Source organism: Pavona decussata, unplaced genomic scaffold (assembly GCF_977016875.1).
Source record: "Pavona decussata unplaced genomic scaffold, jaPavDecu1.1 SCAFFOLD_220, whole genome shotgun sequence".
Lineage (NCBI taxonomy): Eukaryota > Metazoa > Cnidaria > Anthozoa > Scleractinia > Agariciidae > Pavona > Pavona decussata.
Window position 1 is genome coordinate 137,137 of NW_028145625.1, and position 26,560 is coordinate 163,696.

Below are 26,560 nucleotides of genomic sequence, written 5' to 3' on the forward strand. Positions count from 1 at the left end.
GAAAGAGAGACTGCTCGTATGCTCGTAGTCTAAACACAGGTCACCAAAGTATTCCTACAAAAACACACACAAAAATATAATAAAGTCTAAAAAAGCTTACCCGATGTGTTTTGCAGTGTTTTCAAGGCTACTCGGTGCTTCCAAACGCCGTTTTGAGCGATTTATCTCTCAGGGGCCGGTCCACATGCATCACTGTATTATGTTAATGGCAGGTTGGAAACTACAAGTCAAATTTGAATATCGAATGAAATTTGGCCCGTCATTTGAGGAGAGCACCTCGATAAACTCACTAAAATTTGCTTAAAACTTAAGCACTGGCTTACCTGCCTCACCATATGGCAAGAAGGATGATGTGCGGTCCTTCCTGGGCAGCTGATTTTCGAAGAAGTTCATTTATTGAGACAGAGGCCTTCGTTGAAAACAAAGCTGAAATCGCCGCCATCTACACGGGGCTCGCTGACGCTTGCCACAAATTTCAACTTGATTTTGACTTTTATAACGCAAAGTTTGATTGGTTCATGTGTTGTCAGATGCGCGTTTTCATTGGCTAGTAGCAAGTATGATTGTCCAGAGCGTGTATTGAGAACATCTATTTCAATCAGGAAATAAATAAACAAAATTTCCCTTCATTTGTCGAATTATTTGTTTAGAAATATTTTATAAAAGCAATAGAGGACTTTTTTCCATGTTTACATAACTTCATCTAAACACTCGGGGAGTTGGGAGAATTCTCGAAAGTTATGCAAACCCGAGACGTAGTCGAGGGTTTGCATAACTGTCTCGAATTCTCCCAACCCCCCTCGTGAGTAGTGAGGGAGGGACCACGGTTTCCTCTTTTTTGCGGGGGAATCTCATTATTATGCGGGGGAACAAATTAACGATGACGTCATCGCCTATTGTCTTGACCACTCATTATAGGATGACGTCATATTTTATTTTAGTCTTACCAACAGGTTCTAAACTGGTTTGACAGGTTAATCAATGATGTCATGCTCTATTTTTAACTTACGGCAGTCATGGGCAGTATCACCGGTTTGACAGGTTTTTTAAGTTATTTTTGGATACATGACATCATATAGTACATACATACATACTTTATTGTATAGCGCCCCTTGGGGGGCCCTTCCGCCATACGTGAAAATAAAAATGATAATAATGAAAACTAATTACATTTAGATGACAAAATAGAGAAAAAAATTACGATAAAAAATATATGAATTGAAGAGATTCTCAAAAAAGTCTCTTTTTCAAAACGCTAAGACATTTATCAAATGCTTCGATAAATGATTGTAGAATCTTGCTCCACGGAAGGCGAAAGCCCTTTGGCCACTCGCAAGCTCCAGGATCTACAATTTCTAAGCTAAAGAATCTGCATTCGGAAGTCTTTTTAGAAAAAACAAAACACAAATACGCGCGACACCCACGCCTTTGGCTAAGAAAAATAAAGACGTTTGTCTCCTTTTGTCCCTTTTGGTATGGTTAGAGCCTTTCAGGCCTGGTTATGGCCTTTCTGGCCTGTGTTTGGCCTTTTCTGACACTCTATATAACCTGACTTTTCCCGAAAACTCGGAAATAATGAAAAATATTTGTCGTGTGTGTTTCTTGCCTAAATTAACTAAGCGCCTTTCCCGCCTAATGACTTAAAAAGTTTCGTTTCAGGTTGAGCTTTGTTGAGGATTAAAGAGTTAATGCAGTCTTTTGTTGTCTTTATTTATTACAGTGCTCGGAATAAGAATAATCTGCACACAGAGATTTTACCATATGTATATATCACATTAAAGTCGGTTATGTTTGATGTTGATGACTGTCCACCTTTACTTACGTTAACAAGGGTCAATGCGCTTTTGGCTTTCAGATCAGAGACTTAAGCTCTTGTGTAACCTCTCTTCATGCTCCGTTAGCCACTAACTATGCAAGAGCAGAGTGACCACGAAACCAAAACCTAAATTTGCATAAGAACTCCACAGAAAAAGCCAATTAACTAATCAAACAATAGACAGCTTAAGTTCATAGAAATAATCAATTAAAACACGTGACTAATTAAATACTTGCTATTAAAAAAGACACATTTCTCGAGAAACCTGAAAAGAACTTTATTGCCTTTACATAGAGAAAAAATATATAAAATTGTTTAACCACCAGAGATTTTGAAGGAATTAAGCTAACTCTCAATTCTATATCCGAATCACCGAGTTTGCCTCATAAATTTATAATAACCAGGCGGAGCTTAATATTGCTATTTTTGCTGACCTTACGTCCTCCTCATTCACATTTTTATTGTTGCTCGTTTCTCCCTCATTTTTATTTCCCTCCTCCCCATTTCTATTTTTCTCCTCCTCGTTTTTATTTCGGCTCCCCACCCTCCTCATTTGTATCTTCGCTCCTTTCCCCCTCATTTCTATTTTCACCTCCTTTACCACCAACACCTCCATTACAAACACCTCCACCACCTCCACCTCCACCACCACTACTTCCACCATCACCACCACCACCTCTACCTCCACCACAACCTCCACCTCTACAACCTCTACCTCTACCACCTCCACCACAACCTCCACCTCCTCCACCTCCACCTCCACCACCACCTCCACCACCTCCATCTCCACCTCCACCTCGACCACCACCTCCACCTCCACCTTTACCACCACCACTTCCACCTTTACCACCTCCACCACCTCCACCTCTGCCACCACCACCACCACCATCAAAATAACCAAAAAAAAAGAGTGTTAGCAGTGGTGCTGGAGGTGGTGGTGATGGAGGTGGTGGAGGTGGAGATGGTGGTGTTGGAGGTGGAGGTTCTGGTGGTTCTGGTGGTAAATGAGGTGAAAATAGAAATGAGGGGGAAAGGAGCGAAGATACAAAAGAGGAGGAGGGGAGGGGAAATAAAACGAGGAGTAAAAAAATAGAAATGAGGAGGAGGGAAATAAAAAGGAGGGAGAAACGGGCGAAAATAAAAATGAGAATGAGGAGGACGTAAGGTCAGCAAAAATAGAAATATTAAGCTCCGCATGATTACTATAAATTTATGAGGCAACCTCGGCGATTCGGTTAAAGAGTTGAGAGATACCTTAATTCCTTCAAAATCTCTGGTAGTTAAACAATTTTATGTTTTTTTTATTCTCTATTTAAAGGCAATAAAGTTCTTTTCAGGTCTCTCAAGAAATGTACCTTGTTTAATAGCAAGCATTTAGTAATCGCGTGTTTTGATTGTGTTTTAATTGATTACTTCTACCAACTTAAGCTGTCTATTGTTTATGATAAGTTAATTGGCTTTTTCCGTAGAGTTCTTATGCAAATTTAGCTTTTGGTTTAAGTCACTGCTTCTGCATAAGTAGTTGCTAACGGACCATGAAGACAGGTTGCACAAGACCTTAAGCCTCTGATCTGAAAGCCAAAAGCGCATTGACCGTTGTTAACGTAAGTAAAGGTGGACAGTCATCAACATCAAACATAATCGACTCTATTGTGATATACATATTGTGAAATCTGTGTGTGTATACCCACGCAAGGTGGTTTGTGGAGACCGGTTCTGGAACCGACGTTATGAGGACCAGTGGAATTAAGGATGATATTGGCTTGCTCCCGCGTCTGCTAGTAAGCTTGGCTCTAAACGTTTAATTATCTATCATAATATCGGGGACAATGCTGTTTTGAACCTTTGGTCTCATACACAAACTGGTTTACGAGGACCAAAAAAACCTAACATCCCAGGTTTGTTCCACACAGACATTGCAAGGACCGATACGCCATACCGCTAGTATTTCTACTAAAACCAAAATTGCGTTTATTTCATCACGCTAACATTAAATTGGGTCACATGAGTCTGCCTCAGCTGGGCTTTTTTACCGGCAACGGATTCACACACCTACGTTACGAGGACCAGACCTTTAATAGAAGGAAACGTTCTCATTCCAATTACTACATTCTAATCGGTGCTTTTTAAAATCAGGTTCAAAGACTGGCAGAACAATCTCTCTAGCTAGAAACCCTTTCACGCCACCACGTTGTCACAGCAAATCCTTTGTTTGTTTAGCTAAGAGCAACTAAAGCGTCAAGCTTATTGGCCTTAAAATTAGGGCTTTTTTTGGCTATCTCTAGCATTTTTCGAAACTTAAATATCACGGCGATGGTATGGCCGAACTGTCCAGCGTGCGCGTTTTTACATCTACGTACAAAACACCCGTATGAGGTTGCCAGAAAAAAGCGCACGGCATGCTAAAATTTAAAACAATTTTTCTCAAATTGGTAATTAAAATTACTTATTTACTAAGGTGGGTGGCGTCGGATGGTCGTTCTGCTTCCGACCCTCACTTTCTCAATAATTAAATGATATGCCGTTTGAGGACCGTGAATACATTTTCGTTAGTTATATCTTGTGCAGGTTTTCATATGCCGGTTTGATGAAGTGGTTTTCACCAGCCCCGTGTTTATGAATTGTGTATCCGGTGGTCTACATACTCAACTAAACAGCAATATCAATATTTAAACATATATTTATTGCAACATCTCTCTGATGGTGTAAAAGTATATCAAATGATCCCATCTTATAAATAACTTTCATAAATAACCAATGTCTTGATCCAGCCTTATTAATATTAAAACTGCGTTCAACTGCGAGTTGGCCTGTTTCTTTTGAAAAAGAGCGTAACTTGAAGAGTCATACATTTACTAACGACTGATTATAACCACTGATACATTAACCAACATACACAAATTCAGCAACACTAGACTACTGAAATTTTTTAAAAGGTTTAGCTTTTTTTAATCTACTAATGGAAATACGTAAAACTACATAATGTACCAAGGTACCAAATGGATTTTAGCAACAATAAACGTATTTTTTGAAAGGAGTATTTCACGGATGGCGCATCTTGAGAAAAATGGCCCTATGTTTTCAAGCTCAACCATCCTTGCTAAATTATTGTGACAGCTCCACTAAAATAGAAATTTCACTCCAGCCGGTTTAAGAACAGCAACAACAACAACAAAAAAAAACGATGGTAACTATTTCTCAATTCAAAGGTATGTTAGCCGATGAGCGGCAAGTTTACAACCCCCGGCAATGGATCCAGTACACACCGTTTTCAGATAAAGCTGCCAGCGATTAGAAGGTGCACTTGAAGGAGTATTTATATAAACAATTGATCCCAATTCTAACTGCTTTCTGACTTTCTGTAAACAGTGGAAACTGTTCTGGATCCACATTTGTGGGGATCAACCAAATGATTAATGGCATTACGTTTAAAATTGCATCTTTGCGTCTTTCAAAGTTCTTTTTGAATATTCCAGTTCGTTCAACTTGCGCAAACTATCCGAATTATCTAGGAACTGAATTGGGAAGAACGGTGTTCAAACTAAGAAACAAAATCAAAATTCTCAGTTGTGTGCTCGCGTTTTCCTTAACACTTGAGATTTGGTCATTTCACGTTGTAGATTGGCAGAAAACGGGAAAGAAATGTACTTAACTTCAAAACGCACGTGCAGAGCATTGTTTTGCTCATTAAAACCCATTGTTTAGTGGCGTTGTCGTTGACGTTGCCGTCGTAGATCTTAAAGAAGGGAGCTTAAGCAGCGACGACGGCAACGGCAACGAAAACGTAACCCGAAAATATATCTTTATTTCATTTGTGCTACTTCGCGATTAATTCAACTCGCTCAACTTATACAAAAATGGCGAACTATCCATGCAGGAACCAAATTGGAAGGAGCGGAAATGAAAAAGAAAGGAAATGAAAAATTCACCGTCGTGCGTTCACGTTCTCCACAAAACCTTAAATGTGGTCATTTCACGTTGTTGTTTTGCAGAGGACCGCAAAGAAATGTACCAAAATGTAAAACGCACGTGCAGAGCGATTGTTTTTGCTCATTAAACCTATTGTTTTGCGGCGTTGTCGTTGTCGTTGCCGTCGTCGTTGCTTAAGCTCCCTAGTTTCTAATTTAAGAAGCTACTACGGCGACGGCGACGGCGACGGCGACGGCGACGGCGACGGCGACGGCAACGTGACAAACAATAGGATTTAATTAGAAAAACAAAGGCGCTGCACGTGCGTTTTAAATTGTGGTATATTTCTTTGCTGTCCTCGGCCAAACAAAAACGTATAGTGAACAAATTCAGGGGTTTGCGGAGGACGTGACTGAGCAAATGACGTTAAAGCTTTTATTCTCTGTCTCAGCTTGAATGCCGTTCCCACCTGTAACAAGAGTGTCAATTTAACTATCTCCAGAGGCCGAAGGCCATGGCATGGTCTCGTTATTGCTTCTTTGCCTTCAAAGGTAGACCACCCCCTTACTTTCTGGTAAGATCATGACCCAGACCAATTTCTTACAATAGAGTTCAACTACAGTTCACTTGCGGACCTGGCGGTTTCTTCTTGTTATTTCGTTTTTTATAAAAAATTTAACCGCATCCCATTTTCGGCGTCTAAGGACCCCTTGGCTTTTTCTCATGCAAGCTTCGCAGGCGGCTTTGCCCGGTACTGTTCCGGAGCTTATGTATCGCCCCAGATGGGTGAAGACCGCCTTCTTTTCCTCACTGCTCCAGGCCAGTTTTTCCACCGAGCCTGAAAAAGGGAACATAAATTAACTGATGACAAACAAAATATTATTTGAGAAGAGGTAAAGAACCACGAGGTTATTGGCTTTGTCGCCCTCTTAGGTAAAGGTTTAAAGACTAACGATTTCGCGTTAAAATGTGGTTCAATGACGATCTTGAGGTAGGGCGCCATGTTTACCCAAATAATCCTGGGTAAGTAGTGGTAATTGTAATGGACCTTCTATACCCTGTTGATTCCCTGTTTTTTCTTTGTTTGGGTCACGATTAAATATATCCGAAGAAACGTTTTTTAACGAAATAAGTTCTCTTCATAACGTGCATTGAGGTACTTTTCTGAACGATTTTATGGGAATATCCCAAATTCAAACGAAATTAACTTTTGTAGTCATCATGGAGCTCATCGGTCGCCCAAATTTTGCCATCGCGCGTAAGCGAAAATGGTATCTTTACCGATCAACTTACTTTTTTTAGATCGAGGAACGGTGGCACTTCCCGGAGCTGTTGGCCCAACCGTTGAACTATTGCCTGATATTACGAGAGCCGGATGAGATTAGCGTACTAATTTCTTCTCAAAGACCATCGGTCTTCATTTGTACTGCCTCTAAATTTTAGTCGTTTAAGAATTGCTTTTGCTATATCACTGATTTCGTTTAGCAGGATGCACTATGTAACCTACAATAAAAGTTAAGATGTATATTTGATTTCTTGAATTTCGGACTCAAAAGGATCATAAATATCAAATGGATTAAAGGATAAGTAAAGACGTTCTGTGGGAAGTGACCAATCTACAGACATGGAGAAAGAAATGGGTCTCGGATTGTTCACACTTTGCAGAAGTCACCTAACAACGTCATCAACCAAGCATTAAAGAACCAAAGATGATGACTGCTAGCTGGTCACCTTGCAGAAGATAATGTCCTATGTCCCATGCTCCAGGAGCTGGTGGGGGAAGGGAGCGGGGGAACGGGCTAGTTACTGTTACTATATTATCCATCAACTTGCTTTTGTTACTCAAAATATTTTGTTTAATTGTTTGCTAATCTGAGCTTCGGCGTGGAACTGTAAATAATAGTTGTTGTTGTTGTAAAATGATACATGGCTTTAAGCATGGGAATACAGCCGAAGTCCATCTTGGATTGCTGCAAGCCAAGAACTATAGCTGACTAGAATTGCCTCCCTAAAGTCATCGCCCATCGAGTTTATTAGAGTCTTTTAAATCTTAATTGTCAGCTCTCTTCAAGCAGTAGTTATATTTTATTTATTTAATTTCTAGATAATTGTTTTATATTATTTCACGGTTGGTGTGGTGATTTAGCGATTTTTTTACCGACCAAACATATGTAGACGTAGATGTAGATGTAGGTGAAGCCTCGCACGATGGATGTCGGCTGTATTCGCAGACTACCCCTCTGTGGACAAATTTGTGCTGGATTTCAGTAACGTATAGTTTCGTAAAGGAGGTTGGGAGTTTAGTGAAGATGTTTATACAACGTACCTGTGTTACTTCCGGACGCGTGTTTGCCTGCCAGCGTGCTGTTTCCGCGTTCATCTTGAGAACCTGAAATGCATATAGTATAAACTCACTTACGTCTGTTGCGTTGAAATTATCAATTCGCAAGTATTTATTTCTGTCCGCTATCGAAACCGCTGGAAACCGCTTTTTTGGTGTCCTCTAAATATTACCGTAGAATTCCGGGAGGGCGCTACTTTCGGGAAGGCCTTACTTTCGGATGGTTAAAAAGCCTTTAATTCAGCAGTCGTCTCACAAAAAGAGGACGAGTACATGGTCATTTCGGTTATACTACTCATAAGAACAAAGCATAACGAAACAAAAAAGAAAGGCTCCAAATTTTCGAATAGCGAAAGTAATATTCGTATTATACCACAACCCTGACAGCAGTTCAGTTTTGGTAAGGCCGGCAGGAGAAATATTTTTCGCTCTCCAGTGACTTTCAATTAACTTAAATCTCTCATTGTATTAAAGTTCATCAAATTGAAACAATTGTACATGTCGAACACGTAGCTATGATCAGGTGACGATACTAGAGTCCAAAATTTTTGACACGACACAATTGGCCAATGTAACTGATGTGAACGGTAAGTCCGATCGATGACCCGATATCATTGGTGATTTTCACTATAAATAAGAAAAATGAGATATTTTTCACGGTCATTTTTCTTATGACCCGTTAAACAGTTTAATTTCATTGTACGTCGATCCAAATAGAGAACATTTATTTATAGAGTCAAAAGTACTACTTAAAACTTTACATCAAATACAACACAGTATTTTGTTGTTGTTGAATAGTCATTTTCAAAGGACGGCTACTTTCAGGGGGGGGGGGGGGGTGGTTACTCTCATGAAATGTATTGTCAATATTCTTATAGTTTCATTGTTATTATTGTTACTTTTTGAGTCGGTGGATAAAATCGGCCTGAAAAAATATATTAACAGTTTTTTGTTTCCTTCAAACCAACTTGAACTAAAATAGGTGGGTAAAAATGGGACACCTCGGAAACATTTTCATAAACAATTATGCAATAGGAAGGCAAAAAGAAAACAACGTTATTTTCGGGGAGCCGTTACTTTAGGGGGGGGGGGGGGGGGATACTTTCGGAATTCTACTACTGCAAACGGTTCTCAACAAAATAAAAAAAAACTCAACCCGCTCAATATGGACAGCGAACACTTTTTTCCCAATCAACAAATTCTCATAGGAAAATAACTGAACCTCGCTCATACGGACGCTCTTTGTCAATTAATTTTTGTAAAAGTAATGAAACCTTTCATTGACGGCATGTAGATGTCCGCAGCAATAATTCAACATATCACAACTCACTAGTCCTAAATATGCGCGGTTCTTGTCAGCGTCAATCAAATTCTATACGCCTTCAATGCAAATTGCTTTGAAACAGTTAATCAGGTTCAATTCTCTTTTTCTTTCCGGCTATGTTAAATTTCATTGATAATTTGTTTGCTTTTCTGTTACATTTCTCTATTTTAGTTGAAGAAAAAAAAGCTGAGTATTTGGGCTGCACCGCCATTACTGACCATTTTGCCAATGAGTTCGAGCACCGTTTTACATTTAAAAATGTATAAATGAGCGACTCAAGTTTTCGTATTTTAATAGACTTAGCCACTGGATAATGGATATTTGTACGTTATAGACGTTTAGTTTCTTGGTGTTAATATTCTGTTTCACTTCTTTTGATATTTTGCTTCAATAAAATGCGTAAAATGCGTAATTTTGACCCGCTAAATACTAGTCTCCCATTGGGAGGCTAACTCAATACGGACACGCCGTTAATGCGCAATTCAGACTGGGACAGACTGGACTCGGTCTATGACATCATCGTATAGGAAAACCACCGTACTCTAGTAAAGAGATTGCATTGTTTTAGTCAGAGTGGTTTTCGTGCTTTGTTTTCCTTTCTATCCGTATTAAGCCTGGTTTCTATGTAACTGCAACAACCGAGGAAAAAAATAATGTGTCCTGCGATCGTTGGGACAGTTTGGGATCATATGAAACTAAAATATCTATTTCTGCGATAATGACTGTTTTCCTACGCAGCTTTCTCATGGTATGTGTACAGTATATGATGAGAGAAATTCTACACTGATGACGCATCATAAAGTAATATTTACGTTTCTTTCTTTTCCTCAGGGGTGTGCAATCATCCACAATGGTATCTACATGTATAAAATGATAAAATAATAAATAAAAGAACATTTGTGATATGCTAAGTTTAAACAGATATTAAACAGTATTAATAAGGTCCAACTAATCACGCTGCTTAAGTTATTAACCGAAGTGGAGGTGAATAGTGGTGGATATTTACCGAGCCGCGAAGCGGCGAGGTAAATATCCATCACTTTAACCGACAGTGAGGTGAATAATTGTTTTAGTATACACCACACAAGCTGAATAACTAGTGGCCAAAGAATTATTTTATTTCTGACAATATACCGACAAATGGTATGAAATTTTAAAATCTCGCGCGCCACGTTATTTGTCTGCACCTCCACCTCGGCGTCCATATGGTGGATGCGTTAATTAGTTATTTAGATAAATCACATTCCCCTCGTGTCCTAAAACTATAACCAACTAACTGGCTGAAGAAATGTTGTTTGCATCACGAAAACGTGTTTACCTCAAGCTAGGTATTGCGTGTTTTCTTTGCACGTGTTTGTAATTTCCATATTTCTATTGTAATGTTAAATAAATTTCTTTTGAATGGCCATTATCTCCATAGATTGAAGACCGAATTTTCAAAAAAAAAACCACTGGAAAGTGAGGACTAAAATGTTTGTAAACATCGAAGTTGTAAACGAAGTTAAACTTCGAAGCTGACATTCGCACAAAGCGAAATTTTGTTATAAAGGAGAAGAAGATACGCCGATTTTCCCCCTTGTTTGCATTCTTCGCGTTCCTTTTCGCTCACTCTCTTTTGTGGTTTTGTGGCCATTTTTAAGCGCGCGCCTTTCTACCCGTTGGAAACGGTTTCAGTCTAAACCTCAAGGAAAGTGAAAATTAAAACAAAAAGTGCCAATGGTGGTAAAGGTCAGCGTTTTCTCTGATTTGCGGAGGACAAGTTTTACTGCCTGTATCTCTGGCCCGCGGTTTATCTCATCATGCTGATTGAAACATCTTTGCAAGACGTTTTCCAACTCTATCAGCTGCTAATCAAAAGTCAGTGCCCTATCATGAAAAGTGATGACGTCGCAAGAGGTACAATGCGAGCATGATCTCAGAGGCCTCCGAGTGCCTTATGACCAGAGTGGTACTCAAAGGGTTAATATATGAGACAATTACACCCTATCCATATCAGCCCTCCTATACCATGCATATTTAAAATTGTTTTCTAACCTTCATCCTCTGAAGATGAATCTGTAACAAAAAGTAATACGCCTGCGGTCAGTGGATACTAAAATAATTGCGATCAAAACCTAAAACCCATACACTCCTGTAGGTCTTAATGGCGAAAAGCGGTAGTTGTCTTTTATTATCAAGTTTATCAAGTTTTTGGCTGGTGAGCTCAGTTGATCCAGTACATAGTAACTATCAGCCTTGTCTAAAGACTTCAACAACCTGTATTCGAGTGACTGTATAGTCTATGACAAAGAATACAGTGATACGATACGTACAGCGTCTCCAGACACAAAAAACAGTATAAATTAACGAAATGTTCAAATCGTTTGATTAATATAAATTAAGGGAGACTCTTACGTTGATCTCCACTCATCTCGTCGTCGTCCGAGGATCCGGAGTCTAAAAGAAAGGAAAAACACTTAACACGATGTTGTGCAAAGTTAAGAGACTGTTGTTGATGAAAAAGTACCCACCTTCATTTCCAAAAGTACCATTGTCAGGTATGTCCGGAATATCTGCCAGTTAGAAAATGAATACAGTACTTTGTTAGGAAATCCATAATTAAATTTTGTCACAGACCGTGACTAATCTGAAGCCCACACAGTTGCATGGTTTTGTTCTTCAGCTAGCTAGTTTAAAAAAAATACCATTTTCACCGTGTGACTACAGTCTTTTATTAGGGTTTCTTGAACCTAAACCTTGAGTAAACTTTGACAACAACTTGATGTTTCTACTGCTACAGCTTGGTTAGCTCAGTTGTCAAAGTATCAGTAGAATCCCAACAATACCAATGACAGGGAGTGGTTCATGATATAAACTGACCACAGACCTGTCAAAAATGGTGCGCGCATGGTTGCTGTGCTCAACCTTGGCTTAGTTCACGTGCTCTTTTCTCTTATACCTCCCCGTATACACTCGGGTATATATGCACACTTGCGAACTGTTCTGACAGGGATTTTGTACGTTAGTTATTGTTATAGATGTATGTTGTGTCCTAAGCTTCCATATCAAAAATGCTAATGTCGAATCGCACTATTCAGCTCTAATTTTGGTAGTTTCAATAATATTTGTACTATCATATTATACCTTCTACATTTATTTCCATCAGGCTTTTCCCTGCCATCTGTTTAATTTCACCAGAGTCCACTGCCAACAGCAGTTTGCTGACTTTGGCCAATTCTGCGGTGGACTCGTGCAGACGATAAAATTCCCTGTGCACCCTTATGTCGTGTCCAAGGTGGCGCCCCAACCAATCTACGTCCACCTCAGTTAACGCCGCCGTCTGCGAAACTGTCGCAATACATTTCCGTAGCTTCGTACTTGTGATAGACTTTGGTGATTTCAGGGACCCCTCAACTTCTTTTACGCTTGCTGAGACGCAGTCCCAGCCGCGTAAATGGCCCAAGGAATTTCTGGTTGCGCAGGCAAACACAAACTTGTTAGCCTGTGGAATTGTATCAGGCCTTTTTGAAATCAGAAGCTCGATGGCAGACTTCGTTTCCGGTGTCAGAATGATAGGGACTTTGCGCTGCCTTTTCCCAGTGATTTCTATGAGATCGAGCCTGAAGATTTAATGCAGACCTTAATGTTATCATTATAGTAAGGAAGCAACCTACACGACTCTTCATGTATAAACCGACTCGAACTGGAAAACAAATATGACTGACTTCGGTCGATAATTCTAACACGTTTTCTTGACAATGACTTATATTAGTAGCTATCAGCAGATTTAAAACAAACAGGCTTCCTTGGTATTCTGTATCATTAAAGCTCAGGAAATATTATCAAGCAAAGCCTACAGTCCCACAAGAGTTATAACCATAAAAGTAATATACAAAGCTACATAAAACGCAAAAACCGGGGAAACTAATCCGAAAGGTATATCCGCTGGAATGTAAGGCGCGTTTGGGAAAGATTTACATGTGTGTAGATATCCATTTGTAGTCCATTTCGGAGTACGCTTTCTATATCAGTTTATACCAGAGATATTTATTTTTTTTGTAATTACCTCTCACATAGACGCTGTTCCAAGGCAGTCAATGACTCCTTTAAGGTGGCACTACAATGGGCACAGTCTGGGCGAGCTTCAAATTGTTGGATTTGCAAGGTGGTGAGAGAAAGGAAAGCATAACTATGCTGCGTAATAAACTCTTGAACAGCACGAGAAATTCGATATTCTAAGCTAGTAACCTCATGCACCTCCAGGAACCTTTTTCGTACTTGACATCACATTTTTTTTTTAAGGTTGTCTATTCGAATGGAAAGGGTTGAAGCTGACACTAGATTTTGATCGGGATGTTGTTTCTGTTACAGTTACCTTTGGAATAATGTTACCTTTCACATAATCGCCTTTCCAAGGGTGTCAAGGACTCCTTCAATGAACTGCTAACACTTGTCCAGTTTGGGCGTCTTCGAAATTGTTCTATTTCGAGTGTAGCTGTCTCACCGGACCTTCTTTTGTTAAAAATTATGATCCTGGCCAGCGTAGCCTTCGCAAGTCTGTTCCAGGCTTCACTTTTCTTTCCTTGCGTTAGTTCTTTAGAAACGCTCTCGATCTTTTCGTCGAGGTGCTTCCTTAAAAGGGCCAGGTCTTCCGCTAGGGGCAGGTACTCGACCTTGTTCTGTTTCCTTGACCCCAATGAAGCCAGGGACCTAGAGCTGATTTTAGTGGTCCAGTCAGCGTCATAGAGGTCAAGGAAACGTTTCGCCCTCTTTATGGTCACTTCGTCGTTTCTCCGCAGGGCGGAACTCTTGAGTACTTGCACACACTTCTTTAGGCTGTGTCCTAATTTTAGAGCAAGGGAAGGGATGCCAATCTCTAGCCTCGACTCGCCGTTGAATTTACACAGTTCCTTGACGGCATCCACCAAGGCATCGAACATGGACGTATCAATGTAGTCCTGTAAAGTGGCATCCTTATTTTTGGCTTTAATTCGAAGCGTCTGGAGAAGACGCGCCAGCTGGCGCATCCTCTGAGAAACGTAGGTGGCATTTTTTATGCCAACTTTTTCAAAGACGGCTGCCCCGACGTCCGTGATCAATTGGTCGCGGCGAGCTACGGATGCGATGTCGTCGTTTTTCATGGACGAAATTACATTTTTGTACAGTTGCTGGCCTACGGTTGAAGTTGAGAACGAACTCGTTGGTAAGAGGAGCTTTGCCTCAATCTGCACTTTCTTCCATTTTTTTTCGTCAGTTGTGGCTTTGTGAGGGCAGATGAGGCAATGCCGCCAAAGCTCATCCCCCTTGAAGAAACCAAGGCAATGAGGACATGGCAAAAAATTGGCGTGAGAGGTTTGTTTGCTAGGATTTCGCACCACAATTAATTCGCCCTCGCCAAGCGCCAACACGTTACAATTGTGGTGGTAATCCCCCATTAAACGAATTCTCTCAAACGCCAAAATTTGCTCCTCAGAGCCTTTCTTTAAGGCCATGGCTTCAATAACTTTGGGTTCACCATTGTGGCGTCTCTTTTGGTGTCTGCTCAACTTCTGAAGCCTCTGCTCGCAAAACATGCACATATGTGCTTTGCTCGTAGAAATTGTTATGTTTGGAGATGTACCTACAGACAAAATCGCTTAAATTACATCGAAAGAATATTATTATCTTAATTGCGATAGTTAGGGCCTGAAGCATTACGAAGAGAAAATTTCAAAAAATCTTAGTTCTCCTAGTAATATTAAAGTAAATCAAGAAACGGTTTAAAAAGTTATAGAGGAGGGGCGGGGGATAGGGGAAATCTATCTTCAGATACTTTAGCACTTGCATCTTTCTTGAAACCTTAGCTAACATTTTAGCAACCAGTTCTATGCTTGCCTGTCAGTTGAATTTTGCAAAAGCTACGTATAAGTTTCCCGAATCAATTTCCCGTATAAGTTTCCTCGAATCCCGTTGAAGCCTGAATTTTTTTTCAGGCTTCCAATTTCCAATTGCATAAATTGGAAAATTCACTGCGATGATCACTTCTCACTTTCATCTATATCCGCAGTTCATATATGAATTATTTCATATACTTTACATCGTTTCACTCCTCTCACGGGAAAATGGGAACCTACAATTGACCTTGCTCCCAATGTGTGGCTTCATAGCTCAGTTGGTAGAGCATCGCACCGGTAACGCGGAGGTCACGGGTTCGAATCCCGTTGAAGCCTGAATTTTTTTTCAGGCTTCCAATTTCCAATTGCATAAATTGGAAAATTCACTGCGATGATCACTTCTCACTTTCATCTATATCCGCAGTTCATATATGAATTATTTCATATATGAATTATTTCATATACTTTACATCGTATAAGTTTCCATTGGTGCTCATCCCCCCATAAAATCTCTGTTTCTTTAAACTATTCTTTAAAATTATCTCTGAGTTCCCAAGCATCTATTTACTTACTGACTGACTTACTTACTTACTTTACTTCATCCATACCTCCAACATTAACACATATTTACATTTGTTATATATTTAGAAATTAATTACATACAGATTTTGTCACATTTTACACTAAATATATTTTCTACGTAAGGAAATGTGTCAAAATGTCGGGTGTTAGCAGATTACAGTTGATCAACTGATTATTTGGTTTAACTGATTTAATTTAAGCTATATTGAACAGCAGAAGAATAAAACAGCTTTTTCAGATATCAAATGAATAGATAGATATAAATGGGTGTAAGGAGAACCTTTACCAGATGGTGTTTCATTAGACTGTACTTGCTCCTCAATCTGTAAAGAACAGCACATTGTCATTTAAAACAAAAGGCAATTATCTATGAAAACCAGTTTTCTTTTCTTTTTTTAATCGAAATTGCCTCAGTTACACATCATTGTTTCTTTTCCTTTAAAGCCTAGTAGACTGACACTGGACATTTTTAATTGGTTTTGCTGACTTATTTGATAAGAGGTATCCGGGAAATTTTAAAAAGAAAAAAGGTTTTATTGTTTTCACGGCCTTTGTAATATAGTTAACACTTTATGTATTTTCAAATTCTTAATACTCCCGAGAAGAAAAATACATTTTTCTCTCTGCCCCTCGGTTTGCGAAAAAACATCCATAGAAAATCTCTAAGGAGAGGTACTATTTATAATGCAGCATATCGTGTATCTGTTGACATCAAGTATATTGAACGCTCTTTTCATTTGATAAACTCTTATTTGCCTGCTGTGTTTTATACTCACTACAATCTGTTAAGAGTCGCTGGTATTTTCTTACCATTGTAAAAACCTAATAAATGTTAAAAACTTACATCATCGATGATATCTTCGGTATCTTCATTTTCATAGGAGGTCACCTCCTTTGCCCTCACTACTGAAATAAAATGATGTCAATATGCAAACTGTATCCGTATGGTGTATATCGCGCGTGGTAGTTTTAAGATTAGACTAGAGAGTGAGACCAACTGGATTTCATAATACCAACATCATGCTTTCAGTTTCGATATAAAATCATTTAGCTAGCCAGAGTTTTTATATTTACCCAGTAAGAGGAAATGGTTGAAAACAGGAGCTGCTTAAAGACACCTGCTCTAGCAGGCTAAAAATTATCCACATAGGCGGCTACTACGTCAGTGTGGAGTGGAAACAAATGTTTGGTTCAGTATAGCAAAGTTGATGAGGTAGTCCAGCCGCTTTTAAAAAGAATTGAGTGCAAACTCTCGAATTCTATAGCAGTGACCAAATAACGCGTCAACTCTGTTAAAACTGAACCAAACATCGGATTCGTTAAAAATCAGTTATTGGAGAACGAACCTTTCATGACAACATCAACTTGTTTTGACCGTGATGTGGAGGGGGTTTCCTCATCCTGTTTAACACACGTAATAAACAAAACAAATCAAACAATTTAGGAGTACAGTTAAGTCTAACACTTCTTATGTCCAGCTCTATCGCAAGTCACAGGGGAACCAAACGTACCCGTGGCAAATAATAACCATAGCCAACTGAGATCGTGTCGCTACCCCGTTATTCCATTCCATTCCATTTTTTATTTGCCAGAAAACCATAAAAGATCTATACAAATAGACATATAGTCCCATATAGCGTACTGCACACAATGTTCAATTTTAATTAAGAATTACGAAACTTACATTTTCATGAGCTTCATCATCATCATCATCATCATCATCATCATCATCATCATCATCAGTACTCACAGTGTCATCATTGGGATCATACACTGACGACAGGCAGTCGTCATCAGTGTCCATGGGGCTGGGGCTCTTCTCATCACTACCGATGTAAATTGTCCCTTGCTTGCAGCAGCGGGGGTATTGTGATCTGGTCTAAAAAGGAAATTGTGATTAGAGATTGTTATCGATCGATGCAATAAACTAGAAAACTATGTTTTTTTGTCTGTCCCAATTTCTACACGTTCATCTAGCGAAAGTTGCACAAAATTTCGCAGAGAGGCTTTCTATGTAGGCTGGTTCTTCGTAGCATGAAACAAAGACAGCAGCCATATGTTTACACAGAATCACTGTAATGATCTGTTTTATTAAATGAACAAAGTATTTTAACGTGTAAAAAGACAGATACAACTTACTACGTGAAAATATGGTTTGCCGAAAACCCGGTCTGCTGCGTGATAATAGGCGATCCATATTTTTACATAGTACATTATATCTTGCTTTTACATGTTGGTTTCTCGTAATCTTTGGTGATTTTATTTCATATAACCCTAATAGCCAGGTATTTTACCTAGTACAATATAGCACGATACTTTTCGTTTGGTCCTACGGCCAAATCGCCTTGTGGCCATAATCACTACACCCCTGACAGTCTTGCGTGACAACGGTGGTTTTGGAAAGGCCTGGAAACGAGTATCCGTTTTTCCACGTTCTTGATGACGCGTTTGAAAGTGCAACACTTTCGAATCCTTTCATGTGGTGTTTTCTTCAGAGATATTTAAATTGCCCGAGATTTTGTGTTAGTTCGGGAAATTGTTTTTTGTTTTTAGTGGAAGTGAATTCTGTTCCTGAAAATCGAGCACAGCTTCAATTCTAAAGGCGCAGTTTTTTTATTCATGGTGAATGCAATCACGTCGCGTATGCATACAATGGCGTCATTCAGACAACACGAGGTGAGGAAAATATTTCTTCATATTTCTTTGTAGCCTTTGCAAAATGTCGAAGCTTATGTAATTTTACGTTACCTCCTGAAAAGTGCCATTGTGCCATGATTGTTTTAAGTCTTGGAAAGAAGGGAAAACTTATGAAAGAGCTTAGAAGAACTTACACCGTATAAGGGGCTGTTTACATGGAGTGGGGAAGGTCCTAGCACTAGGAAGATCCTAGAAGGCGGAAAAACTTTTCGTTTGCTTTACACGCAGAAATTTCAGCCGAAGTGGTTACCAAGTGGAGAAGGAAAAGAAGAATAACTGTCGGCCTTGGGCAGCTGAACGCCCGGCTGCCGCCATGTTGTTCTTTTTGTCCCTAGTACTGGGATTTTCCGAGAGAAAGTAGTTTACATGGTGCAAGGATCTTCCTAGCGCTAGGATCTTCCTATCTCTCAGTACATCTTAAGAAAGATTCTAGCGCTAGGGCCAAGTACAACTTTTTGCAAGTAAACAGAATAGAGAAAACATATGGGGCTAGGATTATCTGCCCTCTAGGATCTTCCTCCTTCCATGTAAACAGCCCCTTATATAGCGATAGCATACGCGCTTACTTTCACTCTATTCGAGAAAATTTTAAAAAAGCTTATAAACTTTGCAGTTGCAGGAAAATGTATGTACAAACAAATAAACAACGTATATGTTGTGGTTCAATTTTATCCTTAGTTTAATTTTTATTTCTTTTTGTTTAAACCAAGGATAAAATTGAACCACAACATATACTGCACTATGTACATGTAAGTACTGTCAACCTGATCCAGGCTCCAAATACTTACCAGTGCTTCACACACTATCCCATTGACGTCCATGGTGTCATCCTCGTCTGAATCAAATATTATTTCTGGAAGTAAATTAAATAGATACATGTTTGAGATCAAAGAAAGATTTGAACTGGTGAAAACATGATCAAAATGGATGGTCATTGCCTAGAAAGCCAGTCAAACAAATTGAGTGTCAGAATTTTGGTGGGTATTTCATTGGACACATTCAGTTAAAAAATGCGGAATGTCGATAATTGTCATTAGGAAGGTGACAAAAAGGTGGCCACAGTTATTTTATAATAATTTCGTTATAAAGTATTCTTTTTTAATGCAGGGTTTGCTTTTTAAACGAGTCATCTGGAACTATAAGCAGGCATGGGAAATTCTTCTGTGATACATGTATATCTGTGTACTCATTTTAAAATAATTTGTTTAGCCAAGTTTCTTTTACTGTCAGTTTTTTTCAAGTAAAAAAGATGTGGTCATAGTTAAGTTTGTTTCAACAAGTACACTTCCCAAACACACTATTGATAATTATCATAATAGAGGAAGTATTCGTCCATAAGTCAAATAGATAAAAAAAAAAAAAATTGTTGGTCAGTAACTTTTTTTTTATTTTAATGGCTCCTAAAGGAGCCGTTTGGTTTGCTTGTTTCTTGACTGCTGGTCTTCTTCACTTGTTGTTGTTCTGCTTTCATCGGCTAGTTGTGTAGTGTTATACAGTAATTGCCAAATTCCAGTGGTCCACAAATCCATAGTCTGGTTGCATGTCGTATTTATTTGGCAGTTTCCTCCAGCTTATTAAGGCTTAGTTACCCAAATGAGTGCGAATTGGGACCAGATTTCTTGATGGTGTTTGCTATAATTGTAGGTAACCAGTTTAATGCAATAGAACACATCATTCAGTATAAATTCACAATCATATGCAGCATACTGTACATAATATTATTTCTAAGTTAAATAATATAACTACGGAAAAGGACCTCAAGTGCATATTAAAACAAAGTGAACTTTGAAAGATGATTTTATATATGCAAGGCAGTGTGCAAATTATGGCTAATTTAAAATGCATTGTTGAAATCTGGTAGAAGAGGAAATTTACATGTAAGCCAGGGGACTTTTATTAGTTAGATTCATTTAATCCTACATGCAACATGCACCTGTTTGGTTGTCTGTTTGTAATACATGCATGTCGTTGAATTACTTCTAAGCTAATTAACAGTTCTTGACAAAAGGTTATTAATTTTAAACAACATGCTTCAGATATCAATCAATGGTTTAATGAAAGAAATTAAAATAATTCCACAATAAAATTAAAATAATTGCACGCTGATTGGCTCATTGTCTATAAGAGTAATAAAATGATGTCAGATGTTATATGCGTTTTCTCGACAAAAATAAATTAAGGTCATTCCACTTCAAATTTGTCCATGTTATTGTTAAAAACATTAATCCATGCCAGTTTTTATGGTCTATACTCTTAAGGTTACCCTGTACCTTCAGGGGTGGCTTCAGTTAAACGGATATAGCGCCTCTCTGTTACATCACAGATACCCAAGACCCTATATTAAATTTAAGCTTATAGAACTGGGTATTCAAATATTTCATTGCTTTTCCAAGAAAATAAATTTCCAGGTTTTTTTGTAAAGTCGGAACTTGAAGGTCCAAGTCATCGTTCAAGAGTTCCAACTCAACACGATTTTTATATTTTGGAAGTTTGGTTTTTTTTCTCCAGGTAAGGATCGCAAAAGCTTTAAAAACGTGTCGGGGAATTCCTTAATTCGATTTCGTTCAAAAGTTACAAAACATTTTCAAAACCGCGAGAAAACTATGCGGAGTGAATGCACGGAAATGGCTTTCAGGGAAAGAATTTTTAGAATTATCGAACTCCCTGACACGCTTTTGTTGGTTATATATTTTTCTAGCATCTGGCCAAATTTTACTGAAATCGGCCAAATCGTTGTTGAGTTGTAACTCTTGAAAGTGTCCCCTGCAAGCAAAAATTAATTTGAGAAAACAGCGCTTGAAAAAAAATTCTCGCTAAACAAACAAGTACGGCCCCCTAACGCCTTTATGGAAAATTAGCCAATCATTTTGCAAGCTACTTTTTCTTCCAGTCACCTCCTATGAACATTTTCTTGCAGTTTTGCACGTACTCGCATTCCAGAGTAATCAACTCCTTCACCATTGTTGAATATCTGCGGTGTTTGTTGTATGCGCATGTCGATTTTGTAATCTGCAATGATTATGGGAAAAACAAAATGGGGACTGAAGCCAACCCCATTAAGCAAAGCTGTTGGGCCGAAGCAGAAGCGGATGAGGAGGGTAAAATTATCAGCGCTACGGAATTATCGGGGAACCACCGTAACCGCATGTATTGTCTCAGTCAAAACGAAAATTCTTGCTGCCCTTCAGTCGAAAAGCCAGCGAATAAAGCCATTCGAGCGAAATATTGTTGAGAATAGCGAAGTTTCGAAATTGCTTATCGAAAGTTCGAGTGAAAATTCGCTCTTGAATGAACGTCCCAAATTATTAATGCTGCAAATAGTAAACAACTATCCGTTAGACGCTTGAAAGAAAACGTTTAAACGGAACCGTTTAAAAGAGCTGACTCTGTTTAACGCAATGGAAATTACCGTAATACAGTAAGTCTTTGTGAAAACGCTACAAGCAGAAGCGGCAGCTTTCCCTTTACAAGTTTATATCTTATAGTGACGGGCGACGTGAGAAAAGATCAAGACATAGGACGTGATTCTTAGCGTTATTTTTCAAATGCCTTTTTGTTTTGTTTCCGCTTGCCGAGACGTGTAAGTTTTACGCACCCGAACACAAGTGATCTGATAACGTTCAGCCGCAAATAAAAGAAGGAAACTCATGAAGCGCGATTCATGGACTCACGAATTGAAACATTTACAAGCGCGTCTCCAAATATTCGCTTTGCTGGAAGATTTTAAGACCTTTACCTACTTTAAACTGTAGCTAGCTTAAAGCTTTTGTCTTCTTTTATGTCAGTGTCGTACTCGAACAAACGCAAGTTCTTCCACTAAGTACAGGATATTCGAAGCGCGAGAACGTGAGGGATTCAAGACTATAGAAAGACCGTTCGTGCAAATATCACAACGGGTGGTTACACCAGCAGCAATATCCTGTCAATCAAAGTAAAATTTAACTTCCGGTGGAAATCGCTTACGTCCCAATTTCTCGGCAAATACTCACTCTTTTTCGAAAATTCTTTTTTTGTTTGTAAGAACTTAATGCTTGGGAAGTTTATTTTTATCTAAAAAAATGAAAATCCAAAAATTTCCTCTCTGAAGGTACACGGTAACTTTAATAAGACCTTAAAATGACGCCATAAAATGTTCAAAACTTGTCTGAAATGCCAGCTGCCTCCTCCCCCTAACCCACAGGTGGCACGGGAGAGAGAGACATCTAATTTTTGAACATTCCAATGCTGTCTGGTAACATCACACAGTAACTTATGCAATTTTAAACAAAGTGGGGGCCACATGGAAGCGTGTACATGTAAAATGTGTGAGGTTGTGTGCCTTTTGTAAAACTTGAAGACAAAGCTACGGGATCACACTTCATTTTCCACCAAAGATGAATTGAAAAATGTTCCAATAAAAGTTATTAGTAAATAAAGTGTTGACAGGCCAGACACAACCCATAAGCATGTGGTATGGTGGTGTGAAAAGTTACTTCTCGTTATAGTTTTGCTTTTTTAACTGGTTTTTTTTTTTGTATAAAAGAAGAGTAGATCTTTGAATGTTACTCGAAGCAATGGTTGAATTGGTTTTGAATTAAAAGTCATTTGCACCCCAAGATGTTTTTGTTGTAGGAAATGCCGGCTGGTAAGTTGTGACAAAAGAAAGAATTTTGTTTTGCACTTTGCCGTTTTGTTGTCAAGTCTGACTTCCGTTCAGTGGAAACCTCAGAAGTTATTTTTTTTTTTTTTTTCAATGAGACTGTGGGGTACATAGCCTCTAGCCCAAAAACGTGTTTTGAAGTGGATGGTGTAGTAATACAGTAGAATTATTTCACGGAGGAGTTCTAAGCAGTCTCAGGGCTCCATTTTTTATTAGTGCTTTAATTTTCTGACCCCTGGTGGATGGCAGGAAGAAACTTGTGCAATGGAAATAATGTGAGGGAATATGATAAGCCTCAGGTGAATAACTGAGAATGATGTATTAATCCGATTACTAGTTTGGATGCTCTACCGCTGAGCTACATGAGACTCGTGGGGGCTAAGGCCATCAAACTAGGTTCATGGGACAAACATCCTTTATACTGCTAGGATTGGAATGTCCATGTGTGGGATATGAGGGTCCCCAATAGGTTTTTCGGGATCCGGGATTTGGCTTTTTTAAAGGTCGGGATTTGGAATTTTAGCGGAAAAGAGTGACGATATTCAGAATTAGAATTAGTGACGTGACGCGGGATTTGACGCTTTTACGAAGCGGGATGCGTGAAATGCTACTCTAAAGAAACGAGATCCGGGAAGTCTGGTGTGTAAAAATAATGTTCAATGAAAATCTTGTTGTCACCGTGCTGGAAGAGAAAAGAAATTCATTACGGGTGCTATGTCTTAACAGTAAAATTTCATCAGTACTCCCTGAGACCTTGCAGTTAACTTGAGCTGATAAGCCTAAACAAATGCCACAGAGCTAGCGTACACAATGGCATAAAGGAACTAATTCAAATGGCTCCGAATGATAAGAAAATCTCCATTCGGTAAATTTGAGTTAATAGTTTCCCTCATGATCAAAATCAAAAGGTCGTCAGAGAGATCTCACCCCATTTTGATCGAAAAGGAAAATCTCTAAAACATACTCAGAAAAGTAAGCACTTAATCCAGAAGTCTAAGCTAAGATACATTAAGCAACCAGCGGAAGTGGTGTTTGGCCTGTCATCTTTTCTAATATCAGTTGCAGCGCCACGTTGTGGTATGTGAGTAGCAATGCTCTTCAGACTTTGATGGCCATTATCCCTGACTGAAAAGTTTTCCAAGGATCACCGTGATTTGAAAAGCAGCTCTCACCATTCAATTGAGAGAAAAAAAAAAAGGAAAAAGAACAAGCTCTAAAAGAAATTGCAAACTGACTTATTGACTGATGTGATTCGCGGGAAACTTTGAAAACGTCTTAAATGAACGCTGTCGTCGTTATGGTGGAAAGAAATAGAAGAAATAATCTTACAGCTAATTTCTCTGTGACCAAAGACCAGTGCTCAGATTTGCAGTGGGAATTTACATCCAACTAAAAATGCCTTTTTTCGTGGATGTAAGGGGCTTGACAAAAATTATGACCTGGCCGGGATCGGGATTGGGCTTAAACAGTAGTCGGGATTACGGGATTGAGGGAAAATTTTGTCCGGGATGGCGGGATTGAAGAACCCTATTTGTGACCCTCGGATATGCGTGATGGACATAATGCGATGGAATATGTTAAGCCTGGTGAATAAAATAATGAGGAGTCGAACCTAAGACCTTTTGATTTACTAGTTAGGATGCTCTACCACTGAGCTACAGGAGACTCGTGGGAGCTAAGGCTATTAGACTAGGTTTATGGGACAAACATCCTGCATACTGCTTTGAAGTAAAATGTGTACTGGAAAGTATCTGTAGGTTTAAAGTGCGTGTGAATGTCAAGGATTCCCGCTTGATTGGGGAATCGCTGACACTTCTGGAACCAACTACTCAGCGAAATCATTCTATTACAATATCACCGAGTTCAAAATCGGCCTTCAGGAAAGAGGCTATTAACACAAGCTCATTGAAAAAAATAACCTCTGAGATTAAATTCACTGAACGGGATTCAGCTTTACAACAAAATAAGAAACTGCAAAATAAAATTCTTCCCTTTTTTCACAACTTTCTTCCCGACATTGTCTAATTAACCTCAAAAACATTTTGAAACCAACCATTTCCTCAAGAAATATTGAAAAAGCCTCCCACTTATATATCTCAGGTCAAATGATCATGTTAAATGAGAAGACGCTTTTCACACCATGAGCTTATGAGTTGCATCTGGTCTGTCAACACTTTTTTAATTTTAATTTGCGGCCGAACTGAAATATCTTTTTTCCCAAGTTTGACCAATAAGAAATGGTTATCTATTTTAATTTTATAAAATATTTGAGATAGTACGCGCGCTCTCATTGGTCGGTAGGTTTGTTTAGATGAGAGTATGTAAACACGGTCGTGACGTCACGCTTTCTGTGTCTCCCGGCACAATTTGAAAACATTTCAGCTTTCGCAAGACTCGCAAAGTAATTTCAAGTACAACTGTTTAGGAAATGGTGAAAAATTTCCCAAATTTTGATTGGGGTTTGCCTATCTCCTCCCCCCTGAACCCGTGGGAAAAAAAGCAAAAGAAAGAAGAACCACAGCACTTTGCCTGCCTCGCTAGACAACCTCGTCGAGGGAGCTCAAGTGAAGACGACAAAATATGCAACAAATACGCAGTAAACATTTTTCAAGGTAATTTTTGCATCTGAGTACCACAATAAAATTCCCTAAAAGACATTCTTTATTCAAAAAATGTACCCGAAAACGAACACAAAACTATATGCTACAGATTATAAATGTTTCAAATCAAACTTTGTACGGCCGGTTGCCATGTTTTGGCTGTCAAATTTGTATAAAATGTATTTTCTCTGAGACTTTCTTAGCGTAATAATATACTGTTACGATTACTATTACCAGCAACAACTTCACAGTCTGGATCTGATGCTTGTGTTATGACTCCTAAACAGCAAAACTTCACAAGGCATTTAGCGACTCGACTTCTCGGCCATCTCAGGCTGCCACATCGGGCAAGTTCATGTAACTTTCAAGAGCGACCATGTACAATGACATTCATTTTCAGCTTAAATAAACTCCTCATCTTGAAGTTCTTTCCTTACAGAATCGTATATTTTGAACATTTCTTCTAGTTTTTACCGAATGTTCGGTATTTTTCTGTAAGATTTACGAGAATTCAAAGCTGAAATCGCCGCGACCACACGGAGCTCGCTGACGCTTGCCACAAATTTCAACTTGATTTTGACTTTTATAACGCAAATTTTGATTGGTTCATGTGTTGTCAGATGCGCATTTTCATTGGCTAGTAGCAAAAATGATTGCCCAGAGCGTGTACTGAGAACATTTATTTCAATCAAGAAATAAATAAACAAAATTTCCCCTCATTTGTCAATTTAATTTTTTTAGAAATATTTTATAAAAGCAATAGAGGACTTTTTTTCCCGTGTTTACATAGCCTCATCCAA

At 38.8% G+C, this 26,560-nt stretch overlaps 1 protein-coding gene and 2 long non-coding RNA genes across 4 annotated transcripts in view; 1 reads left to right on the plus strand and 2 right to left on the minus strand.

Moving 5' to 3' along the window:
* Positions 1–10,200: 10,200 nt before the first annotated feature.
* On the minus strand, positions 10,201–13,005 carry LOC146459305 (uncharacterized). Its single transcript, XR_014857962.1, has 4 exons — positions 12,514–13,005; positions 11,785–11,826; positions 11,425–11,445; positions 10,201–10,247 (listed from the first exon to the last, which is right to left on the minus strand). It is a non-coding gene; the product is annotated as an uncharacterized LOC146459305 (long non-coding RNA).
* Positions 13,006–13,757: 752 nt separating this feature from the next.
* LOC146459306 (uncharacterized) lies at positions 13,758–17,628 on the minus strand. Its single transcript, XM_085089683.1, has 5 exons — positions 17,575–17,628; positions 17,171–17,225; positions 16,669–16,730; positions 16,111–16,147; positions 13,758–14,989 (listed from the first exon to the last, which is right to left on the minus strand). Exons 1-5 carry the CDS (start codon positions 17,626–17,628, stop codon positions 13,758–13,760), a joined length of 1,440 nt encoding a protein of 479 aa, XP_084945809.1.
* Positions 17,629–18,279: 651 nt separating this feature from the next.
* The window catches only part of LOC146459307 (uncharacterized), a 40,864-nt gene continuing 32,583 nt past the window's right edge, over positions 18,280–26,560 (plus strand). For both annotated transcript variants that reach the window (XR_014857985.1, XR_014857987.1), the window contains exon 1: positions 18,280–18,500. This is a non-coding gene — a long non-coding RNA (uncharacterized LOC146459307). The remainder of the gene's footprint in view (positions 18,501–26,560) is intronic.